This window comes from Gouania willdenowi, chromosome 22 (genome assembly GCF_900634775.1).
Source record: "Gouania willdenowi chromosome 22, fGouWil2.1, whole genome shotgun sequence".
NCBI lineage: Eukaryota > Metazoa > Chordata > Actinopteri > Blenniiformes > Gobiesocidae > Gouania > Gouania willdenowi.
The window spans coordinates 10,508,575-10,523,094 of record NC_041065.1 but is presented as its reverse complement, the minus strand read 5'-3'; the positions used below and the strand labels follow the sequence as shown (position 1 = coordinate 10,523,094).

At 39.9% G+C, this 14,520-nt stretch overlaps 1 protein-coding gene across 2 annotated transcripts in view; it reads left to right on the top strand.

The window, feature by feature from the left end:
* plekhh1 (pleckstrin homology domain containing, family H (with MyTH4 domain) member 1) overlaps positions 1 to 14,520 on the top strand; it is an 84,028-nt gene that overhangs the window by 21,524 nt on the left and 47,984 nt on the right. Inside the window, exons 3-9 of one of the 2 annotated variants that reach the window (XM_028438641.1) lie at positions 4,819 to 4,881; positions 6,738 to 6,887; positions 6,974 to 7,057; positions 7,152 to 7,233; positions 9,441 to 9,623; positions 12,368 to 13,149; positions 14,075 to 14,153. In XM_028438641.1, the coding sequence (XP_028294442.1) occupies positions 4,819 to 4,881; positions 6,738 to 6,887; positions 6,974 to 7,057; positions 7,152 to 7,233; positions 9,441 to 9,623; positions 12,368 to 13,149; positions 14,075 to 14,153 (1,423 nt within the window). Of the gene's footprint in view, positions 1 to 4,818; positions 4,882 to 6,737; positions 6,888 to 6,973; positions 7,058 to 7,151; positions 7,234 to 9,440; positions 9,636 to 12,367; positions 13,150 to 14,074; positions 14,154 to 14,520 lie in introns of both variants that reach the window. The other variant, XM_028438640.1, reaches the window with a different exon arrangement.

Here is a 14,520-nt window from a genome sequence, read left to right as displayed (position 1 = left end):
CTTCTCCCACAAAATATAAGAATACATTTAAAAAATGCACAGCAAAACAAAAACAGATAAGACATTTAAAAAAAACTCCTTTGTGAGTTGTGTAAACTTGGTCCAAAATGCTATTTATTGTCTGTTGTTCACTGACAGCCTGATATAATTCATAAAGTGACGCGTTCATATCACTGTTGGTTGGAGACTAGTGAAATTACTGTAAATTCCTTCAGCAGACAGAAAGAACAACATCTTATTGTATAGTGTGAACTCTGCCAGTGGTGAGCAGTGTTTGCATACCACCTCAGCGTCCCGACACCACTCATCACGGATGTAAACACGGACTTCACAGTTGCGAGTCTTTCCTCTGTTTACGAGGGCTTTGTCCACTCGATAGCATGTTAGGTGCTCCAGTTGTACAGCAGAGTCTGCGATGTTGTCATTTAGCCAGGTTTTAGTGAAGAAGAGCACAGAACAGTTCCTCACACTGATGTCATCATTTGTATGTGATCCATGTTATGATTTTCTTGCTATGAAATGTAATTGAAAGTAAAACTGATGGCTTTATGTACAACAGACATGGATGGGCATTTTATTATCCCCTGCCCAAAGTGTGAAGGGGGATATAGGTTTGGGCTGCGTCCGTCTGAGTTAAAAGGGACAGCTTTTTTCAGAAACTGTTTAAGATAGGATAACCAAATTGGGTGTGTGGCTTCAGGGTATCAATACCTTAATGGAGTTCAAAAATGAGAAGTGCGCTATTATTTTTCTGGAGTTATTGCCCTTGTTACGTTTTTCTTTACTCTGGGCGAGTTTGTGTTTTGACCTACCACTGTTGCCGTAGTAGTCGGAAGTTGCCATCTTGAAAATCCATGGTCTACTGGTTTCTACTAACTAAGTTCTTGTATTTTCAGCTTGAAAAAACATATGCGTGTGAGTATGTTTAAGTGTACTGTGTGATAACACTCCTAAAACTGTGTTTGTGAAAGTTGGGCATAAACGGTGTCATATAAATCACTGCCGATCACAGTAAATGTTAGCATAAGCATATACATGGGTTTTCCCATAGACGTTAGAATGAAGCTAGTGGACTTTTTGTATAGTGGTATTTTTTATCCCCCGCCACAAAGTGTGGAAGGGGGATATAGGTTTGAGCTGCGTCCATTCGTCCGTCCAAGTTAAAGGGGACAGCTTTTCTCAGGAACTGTTTAAAATAGCCAGATTTGGTGAATGGCTTCAGGGTATCAATACCTTGATGGAGTTCGAAAATGAGAAGTGGGCAATTATTTTTACCGAAGTTATTGCCCTTGTACCGTTTTTTTTTTTTGGCAGGGGATGTTGTTGACTGTCTTCTTTTTTTTTTTTTGCAATTCCAAGCAAGAAGGTCCTGGGTTCAAGCCCTGGGTGGACACGTGGGTCCTTTCTGTGTGGAGTTTGCATGCTCTCTCCGTATCTGTATAAAATAAAAGGTTTGTCAAAATGTATAATTATTTTTCAAATAAAATAACATTAATGAAATCAATTCAAACTAAATAAACTCTCAGGCTCTAAGTATAGCTACATTTACGAACTCCAAAACTGAGAAAATAATAAGCATTTAGTGCTGTTTTGGTACCGTTAATTACGTTTAATCTGATTGGTCGGCTATGATGTGATGCATTTGATTGTTGTATGGGTCATTTCATTTTTTTGTAGTTTCACAATGTCTGTTGATCATTTTAAAACAAAAAAGAATAATTTACTCAGTATCCATTGGGTGTAGAAATGTAACAAGTTACTGTACTTCTTTTAAAACATACTTACTGTAAGTACAAGTACCCGTGAAAGCAACCCAATTACAATAAAGTGAGTACTTGTAATCCACTACTTTCACTTCTGCATATCACCCAATGAGAGCTGGAGTGGAGATCGGCACCAGCAGACCCATGTGACCCTGAAAAAAAAAGCAAGCGAGTCAGAAAATGACTGGAAAGATGCTTTCACACTAAGTGTATTCGAGACCACATTTATTTACAGTTGCTAATATCCAATTCCGCTTACATATTGGTTACATGTGTACATGCAATTACAATAATAATCCTCTTACCTATTAATGCAGTGGTTCCAAAACATCCAACCACTGACTCTCCCATGTCTACAAAGCAGGAAGTGCCAGTTCTTCTGACCTAAACTGCTCACATCTTTTTCTATATATGACCTCTCTTTCTCCATTAGTACATGTTCACCCCTTCTTTTCTTGTTCTTAAATTGGGGGATAAATACTGTTTACACTTCTTTGGCTAAAGCTCAGTAAAGCCCTTGACTTGCACTAAAGTTCTTCTGACCCTGGGGTGAAAAGTCACCCAAGCACAAACACTGGCTCTCCAGCAGCGCCCGGCCCTGCAGATGCTCTGTGGGGTTTGCGAGCGTTAATCTGGCTTCAGGGAAGCGTTCAAATGTTGTGAGGAGGAGGGTTCTGTTGGAATCAGAGGTCCTTTGTGGAAGCGTTGAGAAGGCAGAAACGAAGACTGACGGAGACAAAGGGAAGGGAAACAAAAAAAGATGTGAGGAATCCAAATGCATCTCTCAGGCGGAGGGAATCCATTAGTGTGTTTGTTCTCCTTTCAGTTGGGTCACTGAACTCCAAAGAAAGGCCATCCTGTGTTGAACTTGTGCGTGTGCAAGCATTTTGTGTGCATTTCACTGCCGTGTATGTACGTGCATGGACGGGAGAGGGTGCTCAGAATGGACGGTGTTTGCCTTTGAAAGCATGAGTATGCATGCTTGCACAAAGGATGACGCAAGCTTGTGCACACACACAAACACACTGACAGAGAGCCACTCACACATTCTTCCTTCGTTCTGTTGAAGAGTTTAAAAAATGTCAAAAAGGTTTTTGAAACATGGAATGAGTTTTTACGATTTTAAAACTTGATTTAATGAAAAACTTTTACTTAACAGGTTTGCCTTGCCCCGCTGATTAAAGTTCCCTATTTAAATGTTTACCTCAAGGATTTCTTTATTAGAAGTTATTAAGTGTGCTGCTTGGGCTAGGTGTGAGTTAAAAAGGTAGACTTCTTGCTTGGTGGTCTAACGCAGGGGTTCTCAACTAGTCTCACACTGGGGCTCACATTTTGCCACGGTTATTAAATCAACCAACCGAATTTAGTTTTTCAAAAATAGCTGTTGAAAACACACACATTTAATCCTTTTTAAAACATAAATCTATATATTTTCCTGTGTAACACGCATTTCACAGCATGTCTGTCAAAAGAAAAGTTTCTTTCAAAATAAAAGACAATTTGAGAGAAGTTTTTTTTCTTTTTGACCAGCTGTCCACGACCCACCCAATACAGGTCTGCGACCCACTTTTTGGTCCCGACCTACCAGTTGAGAATAGCTGGTCTAACGTACCTTTTTATGGAAGGTTATGATGTATGTTGACATGATCGTTACTCTAAGATGCTGTTTTTCCCCAGATTTAAATGCAAAACCAGACCAAGGAGGGAAATAAAAAAAACAGCCATCTAACCATTATCCTAACTAACTCAGGCTTTTATTTTTAAAGTTTAAAATTTTAAAATAAAAATTACAGAACTACATTGCTACAATGGGACAATGGTGTTTTTTTTTTTTTAGTTTAACTTATTCAAAGGGGGTAAAAGCATTTGCTTATTTAATCATCATCATCACTTCTATTACAGACTCATGGCCCAAATGTAAAAAACAAGAAAATAGAAGAAAAAAAAAGGAAAACAAGAAAAAACAACAAAGTTTGTCATTTCTTAAGCTTCACTATATGGTACAGTACCAATATATACCCCCAGAAACAGAAATCATACAGCAATCATTTAAAGCCAAATAAGAACTAATAAGAAAACAGGAAAATAATAGCAAAAGACAAAAAAATGTAGATTTTAAAATAATTAAAAAAAATAGAATCATATTAAAGTGATCATGTGACAGTCAAACGTTCAAGTCTGTTTGAGCTCCACAACATCAGAAATACAGAAACTCTATTCTTACAGAATTTTTTAAATTCTCAAGTTAAAAAAAAATTCCCCTGAAGTTACAAGTATTTGAATAAATGAATTGTAATATTTTTGACTGTAAGAATAGTTGTTTTTGGTGTGGTCCTGATATCTAGCCTTATTAATAATAAATAATGGCTATAATTCAGTTTTGTAAGTATGGGCTGAGATTTGTACCACTAGAAACTGAATTTGAATAGATGGTATGGCATTTGAAAGTAACAACTTGAAATTTAATTTACTGTTTTGAAACTGAATTAGAAACTCGAAATTGTATTTTGCCTGTTGAAAATGAATTCATTCCAAAAATTAAATATTCAATTTTACTGCACGGAGACACACTTCCGGTCCGCGAGGTTGAGCAATCAATCACTGATTCATGGAACTCCTGTTTACGTCTACAAAAACTCCTTTATGGACATTGTTGGTGAGACCATAGATATCTTACAATAAAGGCATTTATTATCTGTATAGCCCTGGAAAAAACTCCATATTTAATTTTTGAAAATGCAATTTCAAGTTACTGATTCAGTTTCAAAACAGTAAATTCAATACCAACTATTCAAATTCAATACAAACTATTCAAATTCAGTTTCGAGTGGCACAAATCTCAGCCCATATGTAAGTATTTCTCCAGACTTACACAGTATATTCTGCACTGGTCTCTCCTTTTCTAAATTAAAGTGATTTATAGTCAAGAAGATGCTGTTTTGCTTTAATACTTTTTTGATATTTTGGAATGGATTTATTTGATGTCCGATTCCCAACTCAGTTTTTCTTCTTATACAATTTTAAAGCATTCAAAATGTTGCTGTGCCTTTTGCAGATGCAGGAGTTGGAACAGAGGGTGACTGAGGCGGACCAACGAGCTGAAAGTGCTGAGAAACAGGTACAGTGCCAACCTTGAACCTGTTATGGACAAAACATCAGGTATAGCTTCAACAAACAAAGCTACTTATCAAGTCCCGGTATCTATCCTGTTAATTCGACTTGGAAAACACACTCATGAATTGATCCAGTTGTAGAGAGAGGAGGCTGACAGAATTCTGATGGAAAAAAACAACAACCTTGAAATAAAAAAGAGCAAAGTACAAATCAAAAGGAGTCCATCAAACAAAAGTACTTTCATCCAAACCAACAGAACGCAAACGTGGCAAAAAAGGAAACGGAGATATGTTTGGCAGAGAATCTAGAAACATTACATTACTGCTGGCTCTGAAGAAGTAGTCCAGAGTAGGGCTCACTTTGTTTTTTAGTGTCAGTGTACTTATTAATCCACTTTCAAATAAGCTCTTATTTTAAAGCATTCATCTGAAAAGTGCCTGGAACCAACATAGCAGATCTTTTTGCGACTTCCAAAGATAAACTCCAACCATTGTTGACGAATTGTTTCATCCAAAAGAGGGCTGTTTTCTTAGCATCCAAAAATAATTTTTTTAAATTTTTAAAAGCTAAAGGCAGGCAGCGTCTACGGTGAGCAGAATAAACTGATCGACACGTAGTTATCTCTCAGCTGTTTTTGACGTAGGTGCGTCCTGAAAGTGGGGGGAGGGGTGCAAGTTTTATTTTTATTTTTAATTTAATTTTGAATTTTTATTTTGATGTATAAATAAGTTAGTACAGACAACATACTGTAAGACATGGTTTTCTTACAAAAGTATTTAAAATAAATAATTTAAAAGCTAAATCTGCGGAGGCAGGTGCTGTGGGATGAACTACGAAAGAGAACATAGGCGGGGGAGGGGCCTCGTTCCGAAGGCGGAGCCTCGTCCCCTCGAGCAAAACAGCTGGAAAATGGCTGCTGGCAGGAGATTTAAAGATTACTCAAAATTACGTGAATCAATCTGAGCAACACTGGAGGTATGTGTTTCAGGAGGGAATGACACTAACATGATTATAAAGCTTGAAAAAGTGATTTTTACATGATAATCCCCTTTAACATTGAGACAAATTAACAGAAAACACATACTAACTAAACAAACATTAAATAATATAATTTATTACAAATTTAAAAAATCTAAATGATAGAAACACATACAAACATGTATAATAATCTAATCTGATCAAGTATATATCTGGGAATTAAAGGAATTAAACATTGATTCATGTCAAACTTATGTCTATTGGATTGAATTTTAAAAGTTGACATTTACCAAAAGTCTGTGTAGAGGAGTAGGTGTGAATTACATCCCATGTTTATAGGTTGAACTTCTAAAGCCTCAAAAATTCTCAACAGGCTTTAAAAAGTTTAAACTAAACATAACTATTCTCCTGCCTGGAAGTCATTGGCTCAGTTGTAACCGTGTGTAGATCCAATAGAAGCTGTTAAAAGGCCAACAGAAAGCATCCCAACATGGAATAAAGAACAGTTTGGGCTTCATCATGACTAGCTGAACTCTCAACATCTTAGAATGAGTTGGCGCTTGTGGACACAACAATAGAAGTACGAGTTTGTCTGTGGTTTATAGGTTGGGAAAGCTAATATATATCTTGCACGCTCTGTCTGCTGCTGTCAGGTTTAATCACCTTTTTTTTTGGTTTTTCGCTGTCTTTACTGGCAGTTCCAGGTGTTTTCTGTATGTGTTAATGGTACCCTTTCTTTGGAAACAAGCCCTACCTCAGGGCTTTGGAAGAATTTCCGCATCTCATCAGCATCCACTGTGTTTTCGTCAAAGCTAAACAAATCATGTAAATGTGAGGTTTGCCTCCGCATTTGTTCCTTATATCCTTAATCACCCATTTCAGATTCAGGTCATGGAGGAAAAGCTGAAGTCTGCAAACGTGCAGACTGATGAATTGGATAGTTCTTTGTATAAAAAGTATCAAGACCTGACGAGTCAGATTCAAGAAAAGGATGTCATCATAAAGAGGTTGGAGATGCAGCTGGAGAAACAGGTATGAACACAGCCATCCGATTATGCTGATGATGTGTGAGTTTTAGAAATGCTCAGAGATTTATTTATTTTCCTTTTCAAATGCAGATCTTAGCCAGAGCCCAGGAGGCAAAAATGATTGAGGAGAAGGCTGCCAAGATTAAAGACTGGGTCACCTTTAAGCTCCGAGAGGTAAGTTCAGACATGCATCCAACCTAACAACGCTGTATCTTTAAAAATCTCCTAGTGCATAGAGATGTTATCAAATTTGTTCTGCTTGGTACAGATGGAACAAGAGAACCAGCATCTGAAAATGACCAATCTGCAGCAGACAGAACAGATTCTTCTACTGCATGACAAACTACAATGTGAGTATACAGTAGATAGAAGGGTTCATTCGTTTTGTCCCGATATAACTTTTTCACTTTCAGTACAATACCAATATTGCAGGCTTGTATATTGGTTGATACCAGAATCGATATCGGTATCACATCAGTACGAATATTGGCAGGAATCGTACATACTTTTATTACTTGTTACTAGGCAATGTTAGAAAAGGTTTAATACAGTGATATAGGTATGGAGAAAACTGACCCATTTACCTATTAACCAATGGGTTTTGTACATTTCACCCTTAAATATAATAATATTTTACAATGGAATAAAATAAATAAATTAGAAGACCCTGAAAAATAACCTCAGAAAATCCAATAAAAACAAATGATGTATCGGCGTGCTTATATCAGAGATTTTAAATATATATAATCTGATATATAATTTTGTTCTTTTGCTGAAATTGGATTGTGGCTAAAAAATGTGCTAAGCACTCCTGATTCTAGAAAATAAAGGTTTGTCTTTAAGGTTTTACTTCAATTTCTTGAGTAACTGCGTTCTTGTGCTGCGTTCACACCGGACGCGTCACAAAATGTTTGTGCGACCAGATTACATACAAAGTCAATGGGATGGATGCGGTAGGACGCAAATTTTTCTCCTGTTGGTTGGCGCGGTTAGATCCGCATGGCAAGAGCGTTGGCCGTGGCATGCGTGCTCCCGATTTTCCGTGACATTCGTCATTTGCCTGAGTTGAAAATATTGAATTCCAGCTTATGTTTTGTGTGACGCGCAGGCGCGAAAGCCAATCAGAGTCCTTGACAATGATGTCAGTCCGTCAACACGGACACCGGTCTTTTTACCCATTTCTGCATGGAGGACAAAATATTTGTGGTGGTGTGTGACTTCCAGGAGCTCTACGGACCGCACTAGGAAGGATTTGGCGCAGCTCCAGAAGAAAACAGAGTTGGATGCTTCGCTGGTTAACCTGGTGAATCCTGGAATGCCAGAGTTGAATGTCTTGATGGCTCTTCAGCTTCCACAGACGGTCAAGAGTATCGATTTTACTGGGGTCCTCCATAGTTGATGGTGAAAAGAAAGGGATTCTGGTTGGTGGTACTTTTATATACGCTTCAGATGCGCATATGAAGCAAATATGGGGAAAACGTTTTTCGATCCTGCAGTCCGTCATTGTAAAGAGGGAGCTGAGCCAAAAAGCGAAGCTCTCTATTTACAGGTCGGTCTACGTTCCAACCCTCACCTATGGTCATGAACTTTGGGTCATGACCGAAAGAACAAGATCACGGGTACAAGCGGCCGAAATGAGTTTCCTCCGTAGGGTGGCTGGGCTCTCCCTTAGAGATAGGGTGAGAAGCTCAGTCATTCGGGAGGGGCTCAAAGTAGAGTCGCGGCTCCTCCGCATCGAGAAGAGCCAGATGAGGTGGCTCGGGCACCTAATTAGGATGCCCCCTGAACGCCTCCCTAGTGAGGCGTTCAGGGCACGCCCCTCCGGAAGGAGGCCCCGGGGAAGACCCAGGACACGCTGGAGAGACTATGTCTCTCGGCTGGCCTGGGAACGTCTCGGGGTCCCCCCGGAAGAGCTGGAGGAAGTGGCCGGGGAGAGGGAAGTCTGGGCCTCCCTACTGAGGATGCTGCCCCCGCGACCCGGAAACGGCTAAGCGGGAGAAGATGGATGGATGGATGGATCCTGCAGAAGCTTTTGCGCAGTGGCCGCGTCTCTAAAATTTGTGCCGCATCCGGTGTGAACGCAGCATTACAGTTAGTGACAATCTGATGAAATGCCCGAGGAGGGAATCTCTCCTCTGGACTTTATACTCATTATATGTTACAAAGTGTTCGCAAAATGTGGATATGGAATGTAAACAAATAAACACCTCGCGTAAGAATGGATAATACAGGAGCCTTCTAACTGAGCCCAAAAAATTGGACACAGTCAATGTCAAGCTGACCATGACACACAGGAACCTAGTGGCTACTTCATGCTTAAATCCTAGTGTAACTAAATATGAATTTACAGGATCTATATCAATATTGGATGTTCGGGACACTCTTCGGGAATTCAATGCTAAAGACATGAATATTAATTTGTGCTTGTGATTCAGAAATATTGGCTCATGCTCTCCTATTAAAATAAAGTTAAAGGTTATATATGAAGGTATCATATTATTTAAATGGATATCCTGAATTTCTGTGGGCAAAAGGTGTTTTCTTCATGTCTCCATAGCTCTACTGGAGAAGCATTCATCCTTCAGCTCTCCTGCCTCACCCACTGTGATGGACACCCACCTGGTTCCCAGCAGCCCCCTGTTTCCCCCCAGTTGCCCGAACACACCCCCAGACCATGACGAGAGCTGGAGACAGACGGGCCCTCATGGAACGGCTGCTAACACCAAGACCTCACCTGCAGGTGCTCTGAACTGTAAGAGTCAGCATTTCTGGCTTGCTAATATTTCCTGTGAAAATTGAGTGATCTGATTTATTGTGAGCTCTGTGCTCCACTATCTGTCCATAGCTCTGAGAGACCGGCTGGGTTCATACCTGACTATCTGCTCACTGATGTATTCTGGACCAACGTAATTCACTAATTCATTTATACACCAGCAGCAGAACTTTAAAGTCTATTCAGAGGCTGACTAAGAGCCAGCCTAAAGACTTTAAAACTGGAGTAATGTGTTCTGACCTCTTTGTTCTGGTTAAGACCCGAGCTGCAGCGTTCTGAACCAGCTGTAGCTGTTTGATGCTCTTTTGGGGGATTCCTGTTAGAAGACCATTACAATAGTCCAGTCTGCTGGAGATAAAAGCATGGACCAGTTTCTCCTGATATTTCAAAGTCATTAAACCTTTCACTCTGGAGATGTTCTTTAGGTGGTAGAAGCTGTTTTTGTGATAGATTTGATCTGACTGCTGAATGTCAGATCCGAGTCAATCAGAACACCAAGGTTTCTGACTTGGTTTAGCTTTTAAAGATCGAGACTCAAGATACTCGCTGATAGCAGTCCTCTTTTCCTTGTTACCAAAGACAATCACCTCCATCTTGTCATGATTTTGTTGAAGGACGTTTTCACTCATCCAGCAGTTTACTTTTTCTAAGCAGTCACACAACACCTCAATGGGACCGTGGTCATCTGGGTTCAGTGATAGATATAGTTGTGTGTCATCTGTGTAGCTCTGATAATCAACCTTACAGTTCTGTCAAATTTGTCTTAAAGGAAACATATAAAGGCTAAACAGAAGGGGTCCAAGAACAGAGCCCTGAGGAACCCCACAGGACATTGGTAATCTGTCAGATTCAAAGTTTCCAATGCTTACAAAATACCTTCGCTCCTCCAAGTAGGACCTAAACCATTGCATTACTTTTCCATTTTGTCCAACCTACGTTTGCAATCTGTGCAACAAAATTGTCCGGTCCACAGTGTTAAATGCAGCACTTAGATCCAATAGAATGTGAACAGCTACTTTTCCTGAATCAGTGTTCAACCTTATGTCATTGATCACTTTGATTAGAGCAGTTTCTGTGCTGTGATGAGAACGAAAGCCTGACTGAAATTTATCAAATATTTTGTTGACTATTAAGAATTGACTTAGTTGGTTGAAGACCACCTTCTCGATGATCTTGGCCATGAATGGAAGGTTGCTGATTGGTTCTATAGCAGGGGTGGGCAACTCCAGTCCTCGAGGGTCAGATTCCTGAGACTTTTAGATGTGTCCCTGCTCCAATACACCTGGTTGAAACCAATGTGTTGTCATTAAGCTCTGCAGAAGCATGATAACGAGCCATTCATTTAATTCAGGCGTGTTGGAACAGGGGCACATCTAAAAGTCATAGGAATCTGGCCCTCGAGGACTAGAATTGCCCACCCCTGGTCTATAGTTAGCCAGTATAGAGGCATCCAGTGTTCTCTTTTTAACAGATGTTTCACAGTAGCTACTTTCAGGGATTTTGGTACGGTGCCTGATTGGAATGAGCAGTTAATTATCTGACACAAATCAGTGACAATTGACTTTACAACAGTTTTAAAGAGGTTTGAGGGTATTGTATCAAGGCAACAGGTTGATGGATTCAGCTACCGAACAGTTTCCTCTATTGTTTTTGGGTTCACTGTAATTAACTCTATCATTGTAGTTGACAGATTGTTCTGATGTCTGTCCTCATTTTCCATTTTACAGTAATTCAGGGGCTATCTGATCTGGGGAGGTTGTGAGCTTTTCAATTACAGTAAACAATATGTGAGAGTTGTTGACATTTTTAGCAATAATTTCAGAAAAGTATTGCTGCCTCGCTTTGAACAAGCCATCATTGAATTAATGCAGACTTCTTTTGTACAGTTCTAAATGAATTTGCAGTTTTGTTGATCTCCGTTTACGCTCAGCTCTTTTACAATCAGATGTCAAATTCTGCATTATCTCAGTCCTCCAAGTTTTTTTGTGTGTTTGGTTTTCTCTTAGTTTTGATTTGAGCCAAAATAGTCTATTTTCCCCAAATCAGTCTGGTTCTTTGGTCGGAACAATTATTCTCGAAATATTGTGAATTCATTCTCGAAATCATATGACAATAATCTTGAAATGTTATCACTTTAATCTCATAAAATTACGACTTTATTTTCGGAATATTGCGACTTTAATCTTGAAATATTATGACTTGAACTCATAAAATTACGATTTTAATAAGATACTTCTGGATTCTTAATAAAATTACAACTGTATTCTTGAAATATTACGACTGGTGGCTTAGGGGTTAAGAAAGCGGGCTTGTAACCGGAGGGTCACTGGTTTGAATCTCACCATGGGCCATCACTGTGGGCACCTGAGCAACGGCCTTAACCCCCAACTGCTCCCCGGGGGCCACACCGTTACTGGCCACTGCTCTTCAGGGATGAGTCAAATGCAGAGAATAAATTTCATACTGTATATGTGTAAACATATATGGCAATGAAGAAAGGCAAAAGCCCTGATTTACTTTACTTTAATTTCGTAGTGCCCAGATTTTTTATTTTTATTTTATTGTGGCCCTAATATGCCATTGTAACTAATCACCACATTAGCCTTTTGTAGTAATGTGCCTAATTTAATTGACAAGTCCTCTGACATGGACTTTATTGTCTCTTTACTTTGTTGAATTTGTTTGTACTCTGATGTATTCTATCCTGACAGATGTTAAACGGACTCCTGAAGAGGTCAGTAAGGGGATCTGTGTGGGGGAACTCTCAGCACTTGAGGTGGGCTCTCCGAGTCGGACCAGAGAAGGTCCCAGCAGCAGCAGCAGCCCTGTGTTCGTCAGTCGAGCAGAACTTTCTGTTTGCCTGAAGGAACAACCAGAGAGCTCGGATAGAGACAACTCCTCAGATGAGCTCAATAGCAAGTTTCGCTCGCAGTGTCTTCACTCCTCCTCTTCCTCCTCATCTTCATCTTCTGCCTATGAAATGGCTCATGGACCCTGCTCCCTAGAGGCAAACATCAGAAGAATAACAAAATCTCCTCTCTTGCCTCGCTCCCCCTCCACCAACAATCCCTTCCCCAATCCCCCTCATGTTCCAGCTCACCAGTCAGGAACCAGTATGACGTTACCAAAGGTACGGACTCCTCTCACCCCTAGAGACAGTATCCAGTTAGTCAAGAAGCACTACAGTCAGCCCCAGCCTAGCCTGGACAGGCTCCACCACCTCAATGTCAACATAGACATCATGACTCCATCCTCCACTTCCTCTACACTGAAGAGCACTGGGACCAGCACCTCTCCTTTCTCTCATGTAGTGGAAGAAACGGATATTGACGATGGACTCTTAGACAGCATGGATGGAGTGGTAGAGGGCCCTGGCTCAGAGGAAGAGTCTCAGGATGGGGTGTCCTTTGTGGGCCTGGCAGAGGAACTGGAGCGACTGGATCCAGAGTATCTAAAGCCTCCCACTCCTCCTTTACATCGCTTTCCATCATGGGTATGAATTCACTGATGCATGTTGGTTGTTATTGTCCTGAGACAATTTATTTCTTCGTCCTCTTTTTAATTTTGACTTTTCAGAATTAAAACAGAACAAGAATGCATTAACTCTTAAGTGTTATTTATAAATAGTCTAATCCAGGGCTGTCAAACTCATTTTTGCTTATGGGCCAATATACAGAGCAGTTTGATCTCAAGTGGGACACAGATTTTTGGTGGGAAAATGGTGGTTTTAACATTGTTGTTTTTATAGTTTGCCCAAGTTTTAGGCACGGGCAATATCCAAGTAATAAATCAGTCCCTTGGTAATGTTTGTGAGAAATTGCTAGATTTTTCTCAAAAATTGTGAGCTTGTGACTGCAGTTATGTGTAGTCGCTGGAAAAAGGCAACTCCTACAAATATTGTGGAGTGTTACTGGATTTGGAGGGACTGAGATAACAACAACAAAATTATTTGGAAATTTACAAAATAATTCATGTTTTCTCTGTCATTTTTATTTACAAATTGGATACGCTTAAGGGCCTGATTTGACCCCCGGGCCTTGAGTTTGACACGTGTGCTTTTAAACCCTTTTGATTCTTTTACTTATTCAATGTTTAAGCCATGAAATTTTCAGAAATCGAATATAATCAATTGTTCCCTAACATGATTTTTCCAAAGTTTCCTGATTTAAAAGGATAACTAACACAGTAGTTACTGTGATTTCTATATACATTGGTCATAAAATGCTGTGTGATCTTCATCAGAGTCACACTGTAGCAAAAGGCAAACACTGTTTTATATGATTTCATGTCAATGAAATGTTTCCTTACGTGAACAGAACATATAGAATATATGGCCCGTAGATTAAATATGTTGAATTTAATCTCAAACTCTCTTTCAAGATATTGCTTTTCATCATTATTCTTCATTGTCTCCACAGGAGAGTCGGATCTATGCTGTAGCCAAGTCAGGAATGAGAGTGTCTGAAGTGTGTCCTGGGGCCCGGGGTCCTGGACGAGGTGAGCCCACGACAAGCAAACAAACAAATATGCATTAAGCTGTTCCTGCGGTTTGGGAAATGAGCGTGAGAGATGTGTCATTCAGATGCTTCAAATTGCAGGGGGATGAGTGAGGTTATTTTGGATCTGTCATTGCTGCTTTTGATGTCACTTCCTGTGGCCTAAGGCTCCACACACCTGTGCAGGTGTGTCATCTTCTCCTGCAGGATTCTCCTCCTCTTTTTTCAAGAGCTTCTCAGAGATAATGGGTGGAGGGCAAAGAAAGGCAGCCTGCTTTTTAATCAGCAGCAATGAAAGGACTTGTTCTTAGCGTAATTATTGCTTTTCCCACATCATCTGTTGTGTCAGGATGTGGACGGCAAACTCT